Source organism: Sturnus vulgaris, unplaced genomic scaffold (genome assembly GCF_052056855.1).
Source record: "Sturnus vulgaris isolate bStuVul1 unplaced genomic scaffold, bStuVul1.hap1 Scaffold_87, whole genome shotgun sequence".
Classification (NCBI taxonomy): Eukaryota; Metazoa; Chordata; class Aves; order Passeriformes; family Sturnidae; genus Sturnus; species Sturnus vulgaris.
In genome coordinates, this window is record NW_028276756.1 from 2,691,480 (window position 1) to 2,713,246 (window position 21,767).

At 48.8% G+C, this 21,767-nt stretch overlaps 1 protein-coding gene across 1 annotated transcript; it reads right to left on the reverse strand.

The window, feature by feature from the left end:
• Positions 1 to 730: 730 nt before the first annotated feature.
• On the reverse strand, positions 731 to 12,383 carry LOC148217310 (uncharacterized). The gene is made up of 13 exons (XM_088158758.1): positions 12,177 to 12,383; positions 11,589 to 11,909; positions 8,328 to 8,510; positions 7,134 to 7,178; positions 6,913 to 6,999; positions 6,663 to 6,699; positions 6,239 to 6,290; positions 5,546 to 5,660; positions 4,004 to 5,149; positions 3,664 to 3,762; positions 1,904 to 2,663; positions 1,623 to 1,704; positions 731 to 998 (listed from the first exon to the last, which is right to left on the reverse strand). Exons 1-10 carry the CDS (start codon positions 12,381 to 12,383, stop codon positions 3,721 to 3,723), a joined length of 2,235 nt encoding a protein of 744 aa, XP_088014884.1. The 3' UTR covers positions 731 to 998; positions 1,623 to 1,704; positions 1,904 to 2,663; positions 3,664 to 3,720.
• Between the last annotated feature and the right edge of the window lie 9,384 nt (positions 12,384 to 21,767).

The following is a 21,767-nucleotide window of genomic DNA, read 5'->3' on the forward strand; positions in this document are numbered from 1 at the left end:
GAGCAGGCAGATTTTTAGATCCCGAGGGCCTTTTTGCACACGAAAAAACGAAAAAAGGAATTAGACTTGATTTTCTTGCAACTCAATAAAAAGTGATTGGCGTGTAGATGATACAAAAGAAAAGGAGAGAACCATGCCCAAGTCCTCTCCCACAGGAAGGATGCCCTACTTTGGTACCAAATTCTGCTCTTGGACACTCCCTGAGACCACCAGTGCTTGCAGGCAAATACCCAAATGCAAAATGTGCCTTATGTTCCACATTCAGCCACTTAATCTCTCCTTTATCAGAAGAGATTCCTCTCCCTGGAAGCTCTCAGACTCACAACAATGCCCAAGCAGTCCCAGGCACCCACTGCAGTTTCCCAGCCTCACCAACCCAAATGCCAAGAAGCAGCCCAAGTATGAATCCTCCCTGCAAGTCCCATCCCTTCAGCACAGGAGACAGGCAGAGCTGTTTCCAGCCACACCTTGGGTGTCATTCTGCCACCCAAACTTGGGGCTGACAAGGCTGAAACTGAGCAACCCTCAGGAACAATCTGAGTGCAGATTTCCTCTCAGCAATAGGTGGCAATATTGTCCTGTTAGTTATTCATAATAGACAGGTTTATAGACCACCAGCACATGGGCCCATCCCGAAAATTCCTTGCACTTGGTTATTTTAAAGGCAGGTACCACCCTCCATCTCTTCTTTTGCAAGGCAGAAAAGCATTACCCTCAAAAAACACAAAGCTTTCCTGAGATAGCCAAAAGAACTTCAAACTGTATTTAAAACAAACCAAAAAATATGCAGGTGCTTTGCATTGAACAGTAAGAAAATGAACAAAACAAAACTGTTTCTGAGGCTCCAAAAGAGCAGAGAACATGGAACTATTTACATCCTGGAGACCCAGTGAAGGCACTTGGGCTCCAGTCTCAGTCACTGTAAATTCTGTCTCGTTCAGTGGATGAGCTCAGGCCGGCTCCTGGTCACGTCTCTTGGCTTTGTTCAGCAGAAATCTCTGGAACAAAAGGAGGGATAGAGAAAACATTTGGTTAGATTCATCCAACAGGCACGTCTGGCAGAAGACACTCAATGACTGGAGTGACTTTACTCGAAGAGAACCTGCAGAGCTCTTTGACTTTCAGCAGCTGCCTCTTTATGGAGAGGATTTTTACAGCCTCCCAGCCCTTCTGCCAGGCACATCCCGATTTTTTCCTTTTGCAAGTTTGCCAGCAGATCATGGCAATGCATCCCTTTGCCCAAAGGGGCCCACAAAACTTTGTGTTTTCTGGAAAATGACACTGCAAAGGCCCCGTGGGATGGCAGGTTACAGCTTCTGACTCTTCCCCACTGCTTGCACCACAGGACAACACGACATTTGTAATGACTAAACTGGACAAAAACGTAGCAGCAGCTCTAGGAATTCCTTTTGGCAAATGTTGGTCACGAGCCCAGCAAGGAGTCAAAAGTCCAAGTGCTGCCCAGCTGTAGCCAAGCTACTCAGCAGGTGCTCTCCCCCATCCCTCCCTCTCTCTTTGCTCCCAAAATGAGGAATAAGGAAGCAGCAACTGGGGTGGCTGCAGGGCCAGCCCTGTTTGGTGTCTTCAGAAACTGCAGGCAGGGCTGTGAAACAAACACTTACTGCTCCAACTTCAGTCTCCTTGTCTTGTCTTCATTTGGCAGAGAAGTCTCTGGGAAAGGATTCTTCTCATCCCTGCAGATCCCTGAAAAACCATAGAGAGAAAGCTGGTCAGAGAGGGATGCCTAAAGCAATTCCAAAGGCCGGCTATCCTGAATTTCCAGAGAAAATGTTCCTTTGTCCCAGGCATAGTCTGTGCTCCAGGATCTCCCCCTCTCGCCTCCTTCCCCAGCAATTCCTCCAATAATGGAAATGGAACCTTGGCTTCTCACTTGGCAACTCACAGTGCTTTGGAATCATTAAACTTCTCCCAGGCATGGAGAAATTCAGCAGCAGGTTTCCTTCTCAGTGGCTGAGAGAGCAGTGAGGGCTGGAAGGAGGAAAATTATCAGGAAAAAATGAGCTATTAGAAGGCAGCAAATACAGGGTGCACAGCCTGGCTTAACTCACAGCCCCACCCTCCCCCAAACATCCTAAATCCCACACCCCAAGCCAACAGTAAACACCCAAATTTTAACAAGCAGCCAGTAAAATCCAATTTTATAACCCAGAAATGCAAAGCTGCAAGGGCTATGAAGTATTTTGTAAACAAGCTATAAAACTTCAGGCCCAGGTTGCAGCCACACCCACAGGTTTGTTGTTTCTTATTTTTAAACAAGATTGAAAAGATTTCTGTTTAGAAACACACTCCTTTTTACACCAGTCTTGCATTTGCAGTTGGCTGCAATCAGAAAGAGTTACTTATCTGAGAGGATGTTTGTGAAGAGAATCACACAGCACGTGTGGGTTGCAGGAATCCTCCTGTCAGCTCTCCTGGATATCCATGGTGATGCCCTGGGGTTGTTCCCTGGGATCTTCCTCCACTTTCCTGTGCTTAGCTCCTGGTTCCTGGCAGGGTTATCCGTGGCAGGCAGGTCCAGGTTGTCAGTCTCGGTTCTGAGTCTCTTTTGGCTTGAGTTTGGTGCACGTTGTGCAGCAGTCACAGCCAGCAGTGGTGGCAGCACCACATTCTTCCTCTCAGCTTGGAATGAAGCTTCTGATGCTCTGCACAAGAGAAGGAAATTCATTAATGTGATGCACATACAATGTTCTTAAAAACTTGGCTACATCCTATACCAGTTCTCACCAGTGTCTCAACTGGACAACGCTTCCAAAGCTGAGAGGCTTCAAGTGACAGGGACTTTTAATTGGCAGAGATTTTAACATTCAATAACACAATAGCCTAGCAGATTTCTGATCATCTGAAATCAGGATGACCAGGGAACTCTGGCAGCAAGAAGCAGCACCGAATAGCTCTCAGCCTTGGTTCACTACTGCTCATTTCCACCATTTTTAGTCAGCTCCTCAAAGTTTCTGAGAACACAGCAAGCAGTGAATCCCAGCTCATGGACTGGAGCATCAGAAGAGGAGGAAATGAAGTTAAACGCAGTGGGAAGGCTCAGATGTGGGGCTGCACTTCTTGCCTGACCCTGCTGTGCATGGGACAGTCCTCTCCCCTCTTTCAGCACCCACCTTTGCCATGCTTTGGTCCCTACACATTGCACACGTGCTCTCCAGCTGCTCTGCCTTGGCACAGCTGATGCTGCACATCACATTGGACACAGAGCACAGCACCATCCCCAGCCTGATCCAGAGCCCTCTCTGCCCAGAAACACCTCCTGCCCCTCCCACTCCAAAAGCCAGCACATGACTAAGACAGCTGCTCACTTTCCCTAAGGAAAAGGGAGCAAAGAACTCCACAATTAAAGCTTTGCCATTCCTACTGCAACTGGAACATCCCTTCCCCCAGCCAAACACCAACCCAAACACCTCTGAGCTTCCAGAAGATGTCAGGAGGGAAAGGTTCCCTACCCTCACCCACCTCCACCTGCAGAGCTGCTTTCTGCACTGGTTGCTTCCAGCATGGAAAGGCCAATCTGCAGCAGGTCAAGTTGCAGAAGGCACACAAAATTGAAAGCAAACTCCCAAGGGTCTGGACAGAAGAAACAGTTCTTTTTCTCACCCTTCTGATTTAGATTTACACATCCCACCACTGCATACTCACTTCAGTTTACTGCACTCTTTGTTTGCTGAAGGCTGAAATTTTGGGGGGGATTTTTTCTCATTCCTTTTTCTTCCTGGGAGTATCCCCCTTGTCGTCCCTCTAACAGGAAGAAAGAAAAAAGGGAAAAAAAATCAGTCAGGTCTTGAAAGTTCACATAAAGTACAGACCAGTACAGCTCCGTTTGACAGATTCTGGTTGAAAACAAAAAATAACACATGGAGCTGCCTTTAGAGGAGAAAGATCATGGCTCTAGTGCCAACCTATGAAGGGAATCTCCACATGGGGTTTTCAAACACCACCTTGGTCATTGTCCAAACCCACCTCCCCTTGCCCCTCTCACCTTCTTCTTTCTAGGGGACTCCTCAGGATTCCTCATTTCTTTTCTCTTCAAGTCTGGCTTCCTCGCAGGCAAGAACAACTTCTTCTCCCCAGGAGGTGAGGGCACTTTCTCCTTGTGCAAATCCCCAGTCCTGTGGCCATTGGGGATGAGGGCATCACCTTCCTGAGCATCTCCCAGGAGCTCAGGCTCCAAAAACCCTTTGGTGTTGGCCTGGGGGCAGCCCTTGTGCTCTCTCTCCTCAGAGGGCTTGTGAAGTGCCAGCTTTGGGTCTTCACTGTCGGTTTTTGGCTTCTCTTTGACTTCCAGCTGATCCTTGCAGGGCTGGTCTGTGACCTCCCCAGGACCAGGCTCACTCTCCTCCTTCCTCACCCTTTTGGGTTTGTTGTGTTCCAGGGGCTCTCCAGGCCTTTTGGTACCCACAGACTCCTTGGGCAAAGGCTCCTTGGTGAGCCCAGGAGGATGCAGGCAGCTCTGCTTAGTCTGAAGATGAGCTCGCTGAGGAGCCTGATCCACCTGGCCACTGCTCTTCTGGGAATCCTTTCCCAGGGAGCCAGAGCTCTTGGGACCATCCTTGGCCACTTGTCCAGAGCTCTTCTGAGGGTCCTTGGCCACTGGGCCACAGCTTTTGTGAGAAGTCTCCTGCTCTTGGCCAAAGCTCTTCTCTGAAGCCTTGGCAGCTTGGACAGAGCAGGTGTGAAATTCCTTGGCCACTTTACCAGAGCTCTTGGGAAAATGCTTGGCCACTTGGCTCCAGCTCTCCTGAGAATCCTTCACTCCTTGGCCAGAGCTCTTGTGGAAATCCTTTTCCCTTTGGCCAGAGCTCTTGGGGAAATCCTTGGCCCTTTGGCCAGAGATTTTTTGAGATGTCTTGGCTGGCATGCCAGAGCTCTTCTGAGAGCCCTTGGCCACTTGCTGACAGGTTTGCTGGGATTTCTTGGCCACTTGGCCACAGCTCTCGTGAGGAGACTCCCTTGCCTTGGAGTGCTGCTGGCAGGAGCGGCTGCTGATGCCCTGCTCCTGCTTCTCACCCTCCTCACGTCCATTCCCACGGGCAATTTCCCTGGGACCCTGTCCTGGTGCTGCTCCTCGCTTTGCCTGGGTCATCAGGTTTCCAAGCCACCACTTTTTATCAGCTGGTGGCTCAGGCTGCCAACAAAAAGAGAAACGAAGGATTCAAGACTGATGCCTTTATGGGCTCTTTCTGTCCTGGCACAGCTCACCAGAGCCCAGGGACTCTTGCCCAGAGGTTGTAAGGTCTGGGCTTTGGCCTGTGAAGAATTACTCTAAACTAACAGGCCATGTGCCCTAACTTGCTCCTTAAGCACCATGGATGGATATTTGCTCAATAAAAAACCCATATTTGCCTGTGGGCAAATAGCTAAGCCTTCACTGGAGTGAGAGGGGTCTAACAAAGCAGTATTTGCAGGACACACCAGGCAGCATTTGGAACCAGAGGAGAAGTACAACATCTGCTTCCTTCCTAGGACACCCCCCTGCAGTGGGCAGGGGCTGTGGGAGCCTCTCCATGGTCTCTGCACTCACCTCAGGTGCTGGCAGGTCCAGCACCTTTGGAAGGTCCTCCTCACTGTCACTGGAGCTGACCTCTGGGTCATGGCCTGGGGAGCTGTGGCAGTCCCTGGAGCTCCCTGACTCGGAGCTGCTCAATTTTTCAATAAGAAAAAAATCATTGCAAAACTTCTTAGAAGTGTTTTCCTTGGGCACAGGAAATTACTTTCAAATTTCACAGCTACATTTCTATAGCTTTTGTAGCTGTAGCTTTACTAGTCCTGCCAGGCTTCAAAACCATATCCAGGAATGATCAGATTCAGCTGGTATCCCTTAGCATTTATTGCTGTCAATGGCATTATTAGCAGGTTGACAAGCACAAAGTGTCATGTTAAGCACCACAGATTAAAAGAAGACTTTTTCAGTCTGGTACATGAAGACCTGGGGGCCTTTTCTTCACTTTCACTTTATTTTGGTTTAAAACACAGTCGCTGTCATCATGACATGGTTTAGTGCACTTGGTGTTGTTGGATTAACTATAGGACTTGATCTTCAAGATCTTTTCCAACCTAAACCATTTCATGAGTCCATCAAGAAATAATAATTTTTCTGTTGGTGAAAATTCCCTGCATTGAAGTTTTCTGAGAAAAATCTGACTTAAGATAACCCAAATTTTTGTTCATTCCAGGTTATTTTCCCAGCAGAGATTGGAACAGTCTGGTTACTTACAATGTTCTTGGCTCAGAACTCAGCCACGTTTCTGAAGCTGCACCAGCCCGCTCTGGAAATCAAGAATGAAAAGCTTGTGTTTATTTACCTGACCTGTAGCAGATTTTACCCTCTGGTCTCTGAGCACCAGGTCAGGCAGGTGCTTTCTTCCAGGAGGGGCTTGCCCCTCAAAGATCAAGATTGTTCATCACTCCAGATGGCAGTGATGAACAAAATACTGCTTGTCCTCTGCTGAACTGCTATCTGGAGTTCCAGTTGATTATTTACAGTTTCTTAAGCCATTCCTCAATTCACCCCTGCTCAGCAAAGCAGAGGAAATCATGCTGCTTCATCAGTGTGAACGCTTGATGGTCTCTGCTCCATATAACACACAAAATTACCTGTCAGCACACAAAGAACTGGGTTTTCTTTCATTTCTACTTACCCTGCTTCTGTGCTGCACATCCATCAGGTTGGGACTCCTAGAATGAAAGGACAAAGTAATTTAGCATGCAGCTTAACAACACATCTACTGACTCCAAAACTGTGTTAATGGCACATTAGGGGTATGTGCATTTTGGAAGAAATCTTTTGAAAACATTCTAAGAGCTGCCAAACAGCTGAGCTGGACTTCTGCTCAGCAGAAAGATCTTTTGTCATTTATCAGAAGCCCTGGGAAAATTGGGCTGGCTTACCTTTGTTGCCACTGCAAGTCTGGAAATCTCTGCTTTAGTTGGTGTCTGAAGAGGTGACAGGAGAGGTGACAGGGGGCTGCTCATGTCCTGCAAAGAGAGGGAGAGAAGCAGCTCTCAGGAGTTTTGCTGATGGACACAGAGGGAGTTTCAGCCTTCCAGAGCCAGAGGGTTCCACCTCCTCATGGATTTGTACAGGAGATCTGGTACTGAAGAGCACCCACCTTCAGGATTCCTTCAATGGACTGCACATAAACGTGCAGGATGTGCTGAAACAAGGAAGAGGGAGCAGTGAGAGTTTGTTTGGATATTTTACTCATTGATAGCAAACAAGCAAGCACTCAGCAAACATTTGCTGACCAGCAGGTCTGGAAATGCCATGCAAGTCCACTCATAAAGAAATGCTAGTAAGGATTAAGAGCCGAAGCCACCACCGTCACCTCCTGTGAGATCAATGTCTGGCTTCCCTGGCAGTCAGGAAAGAGTTTCCATTGCTGACTTTTTATTTCTGTTCTCAAGACAGTCTGTTCCTGCAGTCTGCTCCCTTGATTGAATATCACTCTCCTTTAGTTGCTATTGAAGCAGCTAAGCTTTGCCTGCAAGGGCACGGGCTGCCTCTGCATGTGAAAGAGTTGAGCAAAAAGTTTCATGAGTTAAGAAAAAACAGTTTAGAAATAACGGTTCCTAATTCTAGAGAAATTCTCAGTTCAGTTCTAGAGGAGGAGGAATATTTGTCATTGATTCAAATAAAATCAGACTCATCTTTCTGAAGTAAAAATAAAAAAATAAAAAAATAGCCCTGGTTAAAATGCAACCCTTGTAAGGTGTAGTTGGTGCTTGGCTTCCAGTTGAGAGCACTGCTCCTGCTCAGGTAACTCAGGCTGGCTCCAGCCTTCAGCACTGCAGGACTGTGTTATCAAAGACAGGGTCATCTTTGAGACCAAGCAGAACTAAGAAAATATTACATCAACAGGACTGAAAGAAGCAGAAAATGAAAGGAGGAATTTTTCACGTCTAGAGCCATTGTCCAAAACAGCCATGACCAGAAATCAGTCAGTCAGGGGCCACAGCCCAGAGATCCCTACTGCAGAGGATCCAGCACATGCACTCCAGGTTTCATCTCTCAGCTTCAAAATGGACTAATCCTGGGGTGAAAACTCCAGAAGGACCAGACAATGATGCCAAAGGACAAGGGGGAACACTGCCAGGTTAGGCTCCAGAAGTCCAAGCAGGGCTGTTTCTTGACAAATTCCAAAAGGGAAGCAGAGGGCAAGAAATGTCTTCTGCTGCTGCAGAGGTCTCAAGGGGACACCTAAGAGGGACAGGATTTCAGGTCTGCTGTCCTGGCTGCCCTCAGACTGCAGAGAGGGAGGCAAGGGGCTGCTGTGGAGCAGCCTCTGCATTGGATTTGCATTCACCTTGGGTGCTGGTGCTCCTGGAAGTGCAGAGGCTGGCGAGCTGTGGCAGTCCCTGGAGCTCCCTGACTCCCAGCTGCTGGGCTGTGCTGGTGCCACCCTCTTCTGCTGGGGCTGGAGAGCTCTGCAAGGCCCCCAGGAGACAAAATTAAACAGCAGCAGGGGAAAGGTTACTTCCTTATCCCACTGACATGGCAGCATTCCAATCGAAACCCAAACCCTGTGTTTGGCCACTGAGAACAGAGGGCAGAGGGCCAGGGGAACACATTGCCATGCTCCAAAAATAAAGAACCAGCATCAAAACCCCTCTGGAGGAATAATCAAACCTTCAACATCACACCCAGCCAGACAAAAATGTAAACAGGATCTGACTGCTGTATTGTGAACCTGTCTTTTGCCATCTAAAGCTAAATTAAACACCAAAACTTGCCAGTGCCTTTCTGAAAGCAACAACCCTCAAAGGAAAATTTCCAATAGAGCCCAACAAATTTCAGGTGGGATTTTGGAGGGTTTTTTTATTCTTCCCCTTATGTTTTCACTTCTCCATCTGTGTTCCTTGGTTAAGACAAAAACATAGGATCTACAGACACACTGGAGGAGGGGAGGAGGAGAAAAGAAGGGAGCACCTGGGGAAATCCAAGTCTGGTTCATAGGCAAACTCCAGCATGCCCGGGTTATTCCTTTCTAATTGGAGCTTTCCTGAAAACCCCATAAAACTGAAACCAATTTTCAACAGCAGCTCCAGGCAGCCACAAAGCAAAGCCTGTAGCTACAAGAGGAGCCAGGAACCCCTTCCCATCTCCCCCTCATGTGAAAAGGTTTGTTTTTCTAGTTTGGTCTAGAGGGTTGTTTGCCAACACAACTGTACCTTGGAGGAGCAAGTGAAGGAGGTGGCTTTTCCACAACCTGTTTTGTTCAAAAAAACAAAGAGGAGAGGGGGAGGCAAGGTTAGCTCAGGGAATTCAGCACAGTGCAGCAAGTGGGGAGGATTTCAAGATGTGTGTGCCTGGTGTAGGCACCATCTAAAGCTGACTTGGTGGGCAGCACTCTGCACTCCCACCTCTGCCTAACACACTCAGATCATTATTGTCAGCTTTTGCTGACAGTCAAGGTAAAATGGGGTTTGTGCTTCCACACATGACATGCTTCAAATGTCCATGAAAAACATCAGATTTGGAGATGACAGCTGGAACAAAAGTGGGAGTTCTTGAAGCATTTTCTATTCGTCCTCTGGCTCAAACATGTGACAGCTCTACAAATGCAGAGCCTACTGAAAACAATGGGAGAGAGGAAAGAGAAGTTTGCTGCCACATTGGCCCTCTCAGAAACACTCAGAAGCTCAAGGGCATCTGGGTCTCTGTAACACCCTGTGCTGCAAGCATGGGGCTGGTTTCCCTTTGTTGGCAATGGGAATTGGGAAGCCCAGACACAAGGCAGCAGGCCCAGAGCCTTTGGGCAAGGGGAGCTCGGGAATGGAAACCTCCAGCTTGAGGAAGGAGCAGCTCTGGCTGCTTAGGATGAGCTGTCATGGGATGGCTCTTGAACTGCTCTAGAGAGTGTTACAGACTGAGAGGAAGGCTGAACTTACAACATCTTACAGCTCCAGCTTTTATCTCGACTTCTCCTCACCCACCCCAAAACACACTTTCAGGGAGGGAAACATCTGCTGAGTGAACAGGAGCTGAGCAATGCATTTCTTCCCCACCCATTTCCTTCATGTATGCAAAACAAGAAATACAGAGATCTATTCTTGAAGAGCACCAACCTTCCAAGTTTTTTCAGTGGATGGCACACCAATGGGCTTCTTTTCCTGAAACAAGAACAAGGCAGGCAGGAGTTGATTTGGGTTTTTTACTAATTGACATGCACTCAGCCAGCATGTGCTTACCAACAGCTCCAAAAATGTCATGCAAGTCCATTAATAATAAAATGCCAGTAAGGATGAAAAGGCCCATCTGAAGGGGAGTGAATAATGGAGACCAGGTGGAAAACCAGCTGAAATCCCCACAGTCACCTTCTCCTCCTCTGAGGAAAATGTCTGTGTTCCCTTTGGAACCTGGCAGTCAGGAAATATTGTTTCCATTCTTAAACTACTACTACTACTACTATTACTACTATTTATTACTATTATTATTATTGTTGTTGCTGTTATGTAGGTTTGTGCAGCCTTCTCCCTTTTTTTAAGCAGCTAAGCTTTGCCTTCAAGGGCACAGGCTCCCTCTGCATTTAAGAGTTGAGCAAAAAGCTTCCTTGGTTAGAAAAAAAATAGTCAGAAGTAATGGTTGTCAATTTTTCTAAGCCAGTTCTAGAGAAAGAGGAATATTTCTCATTCACCCAAATAAAATGAGACTCCTTATTGTTCTAAAGGCCACAGCAGTCTGGATAAGACACGGAGTTCTGACACATCTGCAAAGATGCAACACAGTTTATGCAAGTTCTGGCTGACTTTAGCCATCCTCTTCTTGCCCCTGCAGCATTTGCAAATCCCCAGCTACCGTTTCTCACTCTCCCATGCTTGGCCAAGTGATGGATTCAGCAGCCAGATTTGGAGCTGGGCATGTTCTGCAGAGCTGAGCCCACCCCCAGCTGATGGCAGAAGCTGCCAGGGATTCCAAGCCTCTCCCAGCTGTTTCTGGGCACCCCCTCCTTCCCCTCCCTCACCACCCTCTCCAAGGAAGATGCAGCATCCCTGCTCCTTTCTTCACACTGATACTCCCTGACATTTGTCATTCACTCCAATAAAATCAGACTCATCCAAGCAGCAAGGACAAACACTGCCCATTGCTGCTGGCCTGAGGGCTGATTGCAGCACTCTGCATTTCCAAGACTTTGAGACCAGGAATGGTGCTTTATTTTTTTGGCACAGAAGAATGGCTCCTGCAGAAGGCAAGGCCCTGCACTGCTTTATTCTCTCAGCTTCCTCTCATTTTCCACAAGGTATTGCCTACAGTCCTTTGCAGTTGATCACCAGCCTTTTCCAGGAAAAGCTGACTGCAGCCTCCAGCTCTTCCTTCTCCTCCCAAAGGCCAAACACAGTTTGAAAACCATCTCCCTGGCTCTCCTGGCCCAGCTGCCATGGCTCAGCACTGTGAACTTCGACCTCCCATAGGGCACAGCAACATCCCAGTGCTGAAGGATGAGCCTGGCAAAACCCCAAAGCACATCTGGAACCAAGTGCCAAGGCTCAGCCACCAGCCAGGAGTGTGATGATCCCCTGACCTTGAGGGACTGCCAACAACAGAGGGCCCCAACAATTGCACTCACCTGGACAGGCTCAGGAAGGATTTTGGATGGTGGAGCTTTGGCTTCTGGCCTCTGTTTGGAGACAACTTCATTGCAGTCCTTTGGGTTCTGCTTAGTGTTAGGCTTGAGGCCCAGTGATTGCAGTGAGAATTCCTTCCCCATGTCCTCATATGGGTTTGTCTTCCTGGAGGCCAGACCACTCCTGCAGGTCTGTGACATGGATTTGGACATTTCTGGAAACCACAGAGGACTTGGAGGGGACTCCTGCCAGGGGATCAGGTTGAGGTCCCACTCGCCCAGCATGTGCTTGATGTGCCATGACAGCTCATCCTCTTTATTGGTCTGCAGCACAGGAACAGAGAGGGGAATGTCACAAACAGCCCAGGCAGGAGAGCCAGCTCTGCAAGAGACATTGCTCAGCATCTGCATGGAATCACCATGCATCCCCACTAGGGAAGTTAGGCAAGCTCAGTGGAGCAGATGGGAAGATGCTGTGTTTGCAGGGATTGGGCCAAAGTCTGCTACAGCCCATGCAGAAGACACAGCTCTCCTCTCGGCCCCCAAGCCTCCTTCCTCCTCTCCTTCCAGCCTGCACCCCACTCCCATTACCTTGTAGGGATTGGCAAAGACAGGAGTCTTCTCCCGGGATATGTATTTCTCCTCCACCTCCCTCCTCCGCCTCTCTTGCTCCAGACGGCCGAGCAGGTTTCTGTTGTTGTTCTGGCTTTCAGAAGGAGACACAGAAAGGAGAGTTAACACTTGAACCCCTGTTTTTATACTCTGTGCACAAACTGGGGCTTTCCCACAAGGGCACATGTCCAGCAGCAAAGCAATGTTGAAATCCTCAGGATGCTGACAGTGGACAGATCAGTTCTGTCCCCTGTGGGTCTCATTGCCCTGGGGCACAGCACACATCCTTCTCAGGGATTGCTGCTCCTCATCCCAGACATCGACAAGGATGACAAGGGAAAGACTCTCCCCCCATTTCATTGTGAAACAAATGGAGAAGCAGTCGCTGAGTCACTGAGGGGGATCAGCACATGAGCTGGCAAATCCACTTGCAATCATCAATGGAGAAAGTGCCATGCTTGTTCTTCACACCTCTCACCTCACTCTCCCCCTGAGAGTCAAAGAGAATCCTCTCTTTTGAAGGTGTTGCCACTTTCAAGGATTGAATTTTGTCCACTTTACAAACAGCCTTGGAAATTCACTCTCTACTGTAAATGGATATTTAGAAAGCTGCTTCCACAGAAAATCATGTAGCTGTATTTCAAGCAATCCCATCAATGTCATTAGAATGGAAATCTCAGACATTCAGAAAACACCATGTCAAATGCCCCTGTTCCTCCTCAGCCACATCTGCATGTACTCAATCCCACCAGCCCCATAGCAAAACACCAATAAAGCTGTGTCCCATCATGGCAAAGCAGATCCTTTAAACTGTCCCTGCTCTGTGAAAGACTACTGCAAAATGAGGGAAACTCTGCCTCTGCTATTTGTGGACATAGGAGAAGGAAAAGCATGTAGGCAGAGTGGATGCAGGTAACTATTTCTACTCTACTGTACAGTCTGCTTTATACATACAATTCCTAGATTCTTCTTGGCCCATCCAACTTCCAGCAGTGGCACTTTCTCCAATACCACACCAGCAATCAGCTCCTGAAAGTTTCATCATCCCTAGAGCCGAGGCACAGCTGCCTCATCTCATTCTGAGTGCCATTATTTACAATAAACCTGGTTTTTGCACTAGGTGACATTCCAAACTCAGAGCGAAGTGTCTGCTGTCTGCTGAAATGCCCAATCCTTGAAGATCAGCCTGTAGCTCTCCCAGTCTCCAGAGCCCTGCAGACACCATTGCTGCCCATCTCTGACCTGGCCATTCAAGGTGCTTGTCAAGATGCTCTTCAAAGCCTTTGCACACCTGAGCTCTGCTGCCACTCAGAACCCTGCACAGTTTCCCTAAGGTCAGGGAAATTTGGAAGCTTTGGGAACTCCAGGCACCTGGCAGCCTTGGAGCAGGGGGACTCCACAGTCCCAGCCTCTCCATCTCCAGGGGCAAAACAGCTGCAGAGTTAAAAACACTGCTGTACTTGCTGCAGGTGGTCAACACTTGATGTGTCACCAGGAAAACCCCATCACCCTGACTGCTCAGAGAGGCAGAGGGAGCCAAATGTCTGCCCTGAAACATCAGCTCAGTTCTCATCCTCTCCAAACATATTCCACAAGAAATAAGAACTTGCACCCACCCCGAAAAGAAACAACTCTTGTGCTTTGCTACAGACTGAAACAGGAAAATACTCCAGGGCCCAAAGCCTCCCAAAGTGCAGAAGGGAGTGCCCTGGCCCCAGGTATGAGAGATTTGCTTCAGAAAGTTCAGCAGACAACCTGCCCTGGCCCACAACATCATCCAGGTCTGGGTCTGTAACAGGAGCTCTGAAAATCCCACTGGCAGGACAACCTTTATTTCTCCCACTCAGGGATTCTGATTCTTGCATTGGAGGGAGGATTCTTTTCATAAACCCTCTCAACATTCAGCACGGCACCTGGGAAGCCAAGATTGCATCAAATCGATTCCTACCTGATGTTGCTGTTCTGGTTGCCTCTTGGCTGCATTTTAGAGCCTCAGTTTGAGTCAGCTTCTCTGGAAGAGAACAAACAGATATTCACCATCTGCAGGAGTTCATGATAAAAGCAGAGGCCACGATCTGCAGGGACTTGCTACCCTCGGAGCCTGGAATACCCTTCTGGCAGTGCTCCTAACATCAATGATCCAAATGTGGGGATTACACATAGCTGAGAATGGGGGGAACCGAGAGATCCATGTTCCCCTTCCCCCAGTGGTGATGCTGCATTTCAGGTCAGCTCTTAACTCCAGATTTGGCCAAGAGCATGACAAACCAGGCCATTGCTGCAGGCTCCAGGATATCTGGTTCAATTTTCAGAATAAATGTGCCCTAAGAACCCTGCTTTTAGATGACCAAATGTGACAATGGTTATCTTTTTTCTTCTGTTTTCACTTAGAGTCAGAACTGAATGTTCAAAAGACAAATTTCTTGTTCAGACTTAGTTGTTTATTAAATCTTATCTAAAGTACGGAGAGTTCTTCCACACTTCGAGGTATTAGGCCAAAAGTAGGAAAACTGAGGTGAATTTAGCTAGTTAGAAAGTCTTTTAAAAGCTAACTATCCAATTAAGAATAAGCATCTATATTATTTATACTTTTGACTCAATAACTAAACACTTGAGACCCACAGTGCAGCACTAACTATCCAACCAAAAACCACTACCTGAAATCATGAAGAAGAAGGAACAAGAAGGAAAAAAGAAAACAAACAATGCCCAGGAACCTCCATCATGTTCCATACCCATTACTATATTCTGAAACCCCAAATTCCAAACCCTTCACCATGTGAAATTACACACTTCTATTCTAACTACACACCAGTGATTCTAACTTGATCACTCTAATTTGGAAGCCTTCTCCAAGACCTCAAGTCAAAAGCAGTGCTCTTTTGAGAGTCAGTGTCAGAAAGCACAGAAAGTTCAAAATTCCCAGGCTTCAAAGTTCCAACACAAATGGGCCTCACATAAATGGCAGCAATTTTGGAAAGGGGAAGGAAAGAAAAGGAGGGAAATAAAGTCCTGAAAACACAGCTCTAGATAAAAAGGTAACGAGATCCTCTCAGCAGAAGTAAAAAAATTCAAACTGGCTGAAATAGGACTGAGAGCATTTCCATTTCAATTTGTGACATTCATTTACAGCATCTCACACTCCAGAGAGAGCAGAATGATTTCCTGCTGGGGAGGAGGCTACAGGAGTTTTCTGTGCAGTCTTGTGAGCCACCCCACTTAGAGCAAGTGGTGTGGAACAGGAGCACAGACACTTGGGGAAGAGCTGGAGCAGCTGAGCTCCAAGCCATGGCTGTAACACCAGGGAAGGGACCAGCAGGGAACCATTCTGCAAGCCACAGAATGGGAATCCTGTGGATGGGGATCCTGCCAGAGCCCCACCTCCCCCTGCAGCTGGGAAGCCTCACAAGAGACACTGACACCAAGCTAAGAGGACACACCTGGAAGCAAACAAACACTGCATCTTTGTTCCTCCCTCACGAGCATGAAAACCATCCTGCTGGCTGGGAAATAAAGTGCCTTCAAAGAACATGGTGCCCACTGGAATTTCAAGAGAAACAAAAGTGGGAGAAGTAGGAAGTGCATGCAGGGAGAAGTCATTCCAAATTTCTTCCCATTTCTGCTGAGTGGACCTGGCATTGGCAGAATTTGGGCAGAGAGAGATGCATGCCCACATGTGAATAAACAGCATGACAGGGAAGCCTGCCCTGTCACCAGCTTATCCTTGACATGGCCACAAAGCACACAAGTGGCCAGCAGGAAAATCTAGATTGCACTAAACAGTCCAAAAGTTGTGCAAATGCCGTTGAGAGGGTCGGGTTTTTGACCACACTATTCCCACAAGGCACAAATGCTCCTGCAACCAGGCTGTGCTTCTGAACACAAGCTTGCCTCACTCTGGAGAGGAAAGCAGGTACCCAAGTACCCTGGTGGCAATTCCTACAAGCTTTGGACAGGGCTGGTTTTGGCCAGGCTCATTTCTGCATCCCTTAGCAGGACATATTTGATTGCTCTTCTTTCTGCCTTGTCCATCCAGCTCCAGGCAAAGAGCTGCTCTAGTGGAACAAGGAAGCTTGGAAACTGCTTGAAAACTGCTTAGAAACTTGATGTACCCATCTCAAGAGCTTTTCTTTCAAATGTTGCTATCACTAAGGTTCCCATGATATTTTTATGGGCAAAGCTTGGTGTTTTACATATATATTTGAAGCAACAATTTGACATCCAGTCAGGGAACATACTGGACTCATAGAACCAGAGAACCATAAATCTATAGAACCACTGAATGCTTTACATTGGAAGAGGCCTTAAATGTCACCAGATTCTGTCCCTCTGCCATGGGCAGGGACACTTTTCACTAGACCAGGTTTCTCAAAGGTCTGTCAGACCTGGCCTTGAATGATTCAAACATTCTGGTGGCTGTTGTACTTAGATAAATATAACATATGAATATACATACATGGCTATTGTAATGATAACAGCCATGAGCCTTGAAACTGGAAAAAGAACAAATCAATAACTTTGGCTTCACTTTGGGGTGTGGGTGTTTCCACAAGGGCTTTGCCACCTCCCTCTGGAGTACCTGGCTGCCACAATTCAACTGCCAGAACAGCCCCTGGCAGCTGCTCCCATTCCCAGTAGGTCAATCCCAGGCCACATCTGGAGCAGCTGCTGCAAGCACTGCCCAGGAAAAGCAAAAAATAAAGTTCCTCCTGACACACATCTGCTGGCTCTGCCCTCAGCCCTCTCCTTCTCAGTGCTGGCGCCTTTTGGCAGCACATGGGGCAGAACCAAGGGCCCTCTGTGCTCCCCATGTCACCCTCCTTTCCCAGGGATTGGCTTGGAGACATTTGGGATTAAAGCATCAGCAGCAGCAGCACGGCCTGCTGCAACCTTGTAATTTGTCCTGCTGTAAACTGGGGAATAATAATCTTAAATATTTGCTATATAAAGAATGCCTTAAAGGTAATTTCCCTGGTTAGTGGCTCTTTCTCAGCACACTGCTGCCAGCTTGCAGGAGCAGGAGCATTGGCTTTGAAGATGCTCCTGTTGATGCCCAGCGCTGGTGGCCAGCAGGGACATCCGTGCCCAGCCAGTTTGCCCCTTGGTAGCCAAGCGCAGAATTACCTGGCACAAGCCGGCCGTGTGGGCGAGGAATTCCTCCCCTGTGGCAATGAATGCTCTGCCAAACAGGCTTTGGGGGCAGAGCAGAGCTCCGGGATGGAGCGGGCAATGCAGAGCTCCGGGATGGAGCGGGAAATGCAGAGCTCCGGGATGGAGCGGGCAATGCAGAGCTCCGGGATGGAGCGGGCAGAGCAGAACTCCGGGATGGAGCGGGCAGAGCAGAGCTCCGGGATGGAGCGGGCAATGCAGAGCTCCGGGATGGAGCGCTCAGCGCTGCCGCAGCCCAAGTGCGGCTCTGCCGTTGGCACCGCCCGGCTGGCAACGGAGCGTCCCGGGCACGGAACGGGCAAACGGGCACGGGACGGCCACGGAACGCTCGCCTGCAGCCCCGGCCCCGCCCGGCAGCAGCGCACGGGTTGTCCCCAAGTGCCACCAAGCCCTGCCTGTCTGTCCCCGAGTGCTGAATCCCACAAACCTGGTTTTATTTTTTATTTTTTTTTTACCTTTCTGTGCTGTCAGGCACTGACTCCCTGGAAAACGCTGCTTTTGACCTGAGGCCTTGAAAACGGCTTCTAAATATGAGTGGTGAAATAAAAATCACGAGTGTGTAGTGAAATAGAAGTGTGTGCTTTCACAGGGTAACAGGTTTTCAATTGGAGGTTTTTATAGTATAGTAATAAGTATGGGACAATATGAAAGATTTTGAGAGTTGTCTCTTTTGGTGTTCATCTTCCTTCTTCATCATGAGTTTCAGGTAATAGTTTCTAGTTAATCAGCATCACCGTAAAGATCATAAAAATCTAATTATTGGGTTAAAAGGATAAATAATATGTGTTAATTCTCTATTGAACTGTTTAGCTTTAAAAATCCTTGTAGCAGCTGCATCTTTCGTCATTTTTTCCAAGCTAGAAACGCTGTTTAACGCTCTGTACTTTCTGATAAAATTTAATAAACAACCAAGTCCAAACACGAGAAAAAAAAGTTTCCATTGTGTTTCTGTTAATCCTAACTCTAAGAAAAAGAAAAACAAAACAAACAAAACAACCAAAACCAAGCCACTAATTAAGTGGTGCCAAAGTCCCACCATTGCTACACCCGAGTGCCACCGAGCCCCCAAGCCCTGCCCGGCAGCCGGGAAGGAGCCGCTGAGGAGCCCCCAGGGAGCAGGGCCAGAGCTGCGGCTGCTTTGTCCAAAAGCTTGGGGACATTCCGTGAAAAAAAGCTGAGAAATTCAATTCTATGACCTGCACGCCTTGTGACCCTTGAGTACTGATGGAAAATTAGGAAGGCTCCATCCCAGTGCAGACAGGAGCACCCCTGGACTGGGGACTCTTCAACAAGAATTTCATGTGTAAATTATTTGTCACTGGGATAAAAAACCAGAACTCCACAGCAACCCAACTAATCTATATCATTCACAAATTCTGTATGTTTCTAGCAAGTACAGAGAATTCTTGAAATACCTAATGTGAGAGAAGCTTTTTCCACAAGAGTAACTCCATCAGACGGGGAATGAAGTATTAAATCATCTCAGCCAAACAGAAACAATTAATCTAAAACAGTCAGAATCAACATGTCACTGATAAGGCATAACTGATGTCCAAGAATTCCTAATTCGCTAAACAAATCAAGGAGATCTACGCTGAAAAATAATTCCCAGATGATTTTTTCATAGATCAGATTCCTGTAGTTCAGCTGCTCCACCTGCCTTCCAGCTCTCCAATCCTCTTTTGCATTTTATTGTCATACTGCAAATCTACAAAAGAAACTTTTCTGAGAAAACAGGGAATTTCCTATTAAATTTCTCTTGAAGAGAGCTTCCAGCCACAGCAGTAAGAGCAGTGTTTGCTGCCTGCCCTGAGCAGAGACACAATACCTATTGCCCAGCCTCTTTCCCACCTAACCTACTTTCCTAGTCTGAACTTTGTAGCCACAGTCACTGGAAATAAAATCAGATCTTTAACTGTACTTTGCATATTTTCAGTTTTATTCTAAAATTTTCTACTTCATCCTCTTGAAATGTACAGTTTTGTTTTAAAGTGCATACTTTTTTTTTTCCTCCTTGAGTATTTTATCCCAGAGGCATTAGTGCTATCATTGGTGGGCTTGGTCACTGCCAAGAGTGGGTACATCTTGGTTTTATTTTAAATGCACCTTTTCATGTTTACTCAAGAAAAGAAAAGTGAAAAATGCTAAAAATCAATCCCATAAAGCCAAGTTTTATGATTATTGAAAGCAATATGGAACAGAATGAGGTTTATTCCATCCTAACCCGTTTATTTATTTAATCTTATTAATTCAGATTGTTTGATGCTGTGATATAAAAAAATGTCTTGTTTTCTTCTGCTGCTCCCAGCATTTGAACATCACTGTGAGAACTGCTGGGCAGCCTCTGCCAGCTCCTGCCCAGCCCGTGGCACCTGTGGGCCTGCACTGACAGCCCTGCCCCGGGCTCTGCCGGGCTCTGGGCCAGCACAGAGGCCGGGCAGGGCTGGCCATGGCCGGGAACAGGCCCTGAGCCCCGCAGGAGGATGGAGCTGGGCCACAGCCAAACTCAGCCCAGGCCAAAGCTGGGCTCAGCAGCCAGGGCTGGCAAGGGCTGGGGACAGAGGCTGGCGCTGACAAATGTCCTGGGCCCCCTCCCTGCTCTGTGCATGCCACCAAGGGCACAGAGCAGCCTCCTCTCTGGGCCACTTGCCTGTTTGCAATGCCTTCCCCAGGCGCTGGCCCTGCCCCACAAGGCCTGGGCTGAGTCCTGCCCCTGCCCGCTCAGCCAGGCTGACATGGACACTGCTGCTTTCTCTGGCAGGCTCTCTCAGGCCAGCCCAGCTCCCTGCAAGCTGTGCCAGCTGCCCTGAGCTCTGTGCAGCACCAAGGGCCTCTCCCCAGCACAGCCCAGCCGGCTCTGGCCCCACAGCTCTGCTCAGGCCAGGGGGCTCTGGGCAGTGGCCCCACGGCCTCAGTGAGGACCTCAAAAATCCTCCACTGAATAAAGAGGCTGAGACCACCCCAGCCCACCCCTCCTTCATCTGGGCCAGGCTGGGGCTGGGGAAGGCTGTAACCCCCAAGCTCATCTGCTGAGGCCACCTTTGCACACACTGCCCACAGCCAGCGAGAGAGGAGGAGAGTTCTGGGGCTGTGGGGGAACCTCTGCTCACAGGCCATGAACATCCATCCTCCCTCACACAAACTGGTTCAGCTGGAAAATCCCCAGCCCGGGAAGGCCACATCCAGGGCACATTGCCATGAGGGGCTGCTGAGGAGGTGCCAGAATCCATCCAAGAGCCCCAAAGCGCTGCCCAGACTCACTGCTGAGGCCTTGCAGCAGAGCACTGCTCCTGATGCAAAGGGATGCAGCAGAGCCAGAGGCTGCTGCCAGAGCCTGTGTCAGACTTGTCCCTGCCAGGGGAGGAACCTGGGCCTTCCCACCTGGCCCCAGTGTGTATGGACGCCCTGAACTCCATGTTTGTGGGGGACCCTGAGCACCAAGAAGACAGAGATGTAGAGCATCCACAGGAAGCCACTGGGATCCACAAAGTGATGAGGTTTTCTACTTAATCTGGCTCTGTCACTCTCTCTCCTCCCACCTCTATTCCATTTCTATTTTTCTCTCCTTTTCATTCTCTCTGCCTCTCATTTACTCTTCAGTAAAATCCATCCTATTGACTTTGGCACACGGTCTCATTTGCACCCTAATTGAGGCAGAGCCATTTATCATCATTTGAATCAGTGGATCAGAACAAGGGGCTGGAAGCCCTCCAGTCTGGGTGCTGCTCCATGCCACTTTCAGGGGCTTGGGCTGCTGAAGGGGTGCTGGGCTTGGCCCTTTGTGACACAGGGCCGTTCTATCGGGTTCCTGGGTGCTGTTGGCCATTCTGTTGTCCTGGTGACATGGCACAGCCCCGCCCTGCAGGGGTATATACGGGGCACAGGGCCCTGCGCTGCCCAGTGCCAGGAGTGCCACTGGCTCAGGAGGAAGCAGCTCCTGGGACCTCTGTGCTCCAGACGTTCTGCACTGCACATGGAGGAGGAAAAGGTGAAGCCCAACTCCAAAGCAGCCAGCCCCATGGCCAGCAGGCTGGAAGAGCAGGCCCTCAGCGGGCAGGGGCTGGGAGCAGGTGACGGCTCAGGCCTGCAACCATGCAGCAACCTTAGCAACAGCTGCCATGAGGGATCCCAAGGGGAAGCCTGCATTGAGCAGGAGCTGTTCCCCACAGAAACCAGCATGTACCATCAAGAGTGCCATGAGGAAGCGTGCACTGGGCAGGAGCTCTCCCCACCAGAAGAGGATGAGGGGGATGGAGTGAGCGTCCTCGAGCTGTGTGAAGAGCGGGCAGAGAGAGAGCGCAGATGGGCAGGTCTGTCAGCAGGTGGGTTCCCCTTGGCTGCCCCTTGCCAGGCCTGGGTTGAGCCGGGCCCACCTGAACTGAGCTCCCCAGGCCCGTGCTG

Excerpts from the sequence above, each read along its gene's own strand:
- LOC148217310 (XM_088158758.1), bottom strand. The coding sequence starts at position 12,383 with ATGTGCCCTTGTGGGAAAGCCCCAGTTTGTGCACAGAGTATAAAAACA. Across the intron at positions 7,179-8,327 it reads CAGGAGCACCAGCACCCAAG|CACATCCTGCACGTTTATGT; the intron begins GTGAATGCAAAT and ends TCCTTGTTTCAG. Across the intron at positions 6,291-6,662 it reads ATGTGCAGCACAGAAGCAGG|AGCGGGCTGGTGCAGCTTCA; the intron begins GTAAGTAGAAAT and ends CTTGATTTCCAG.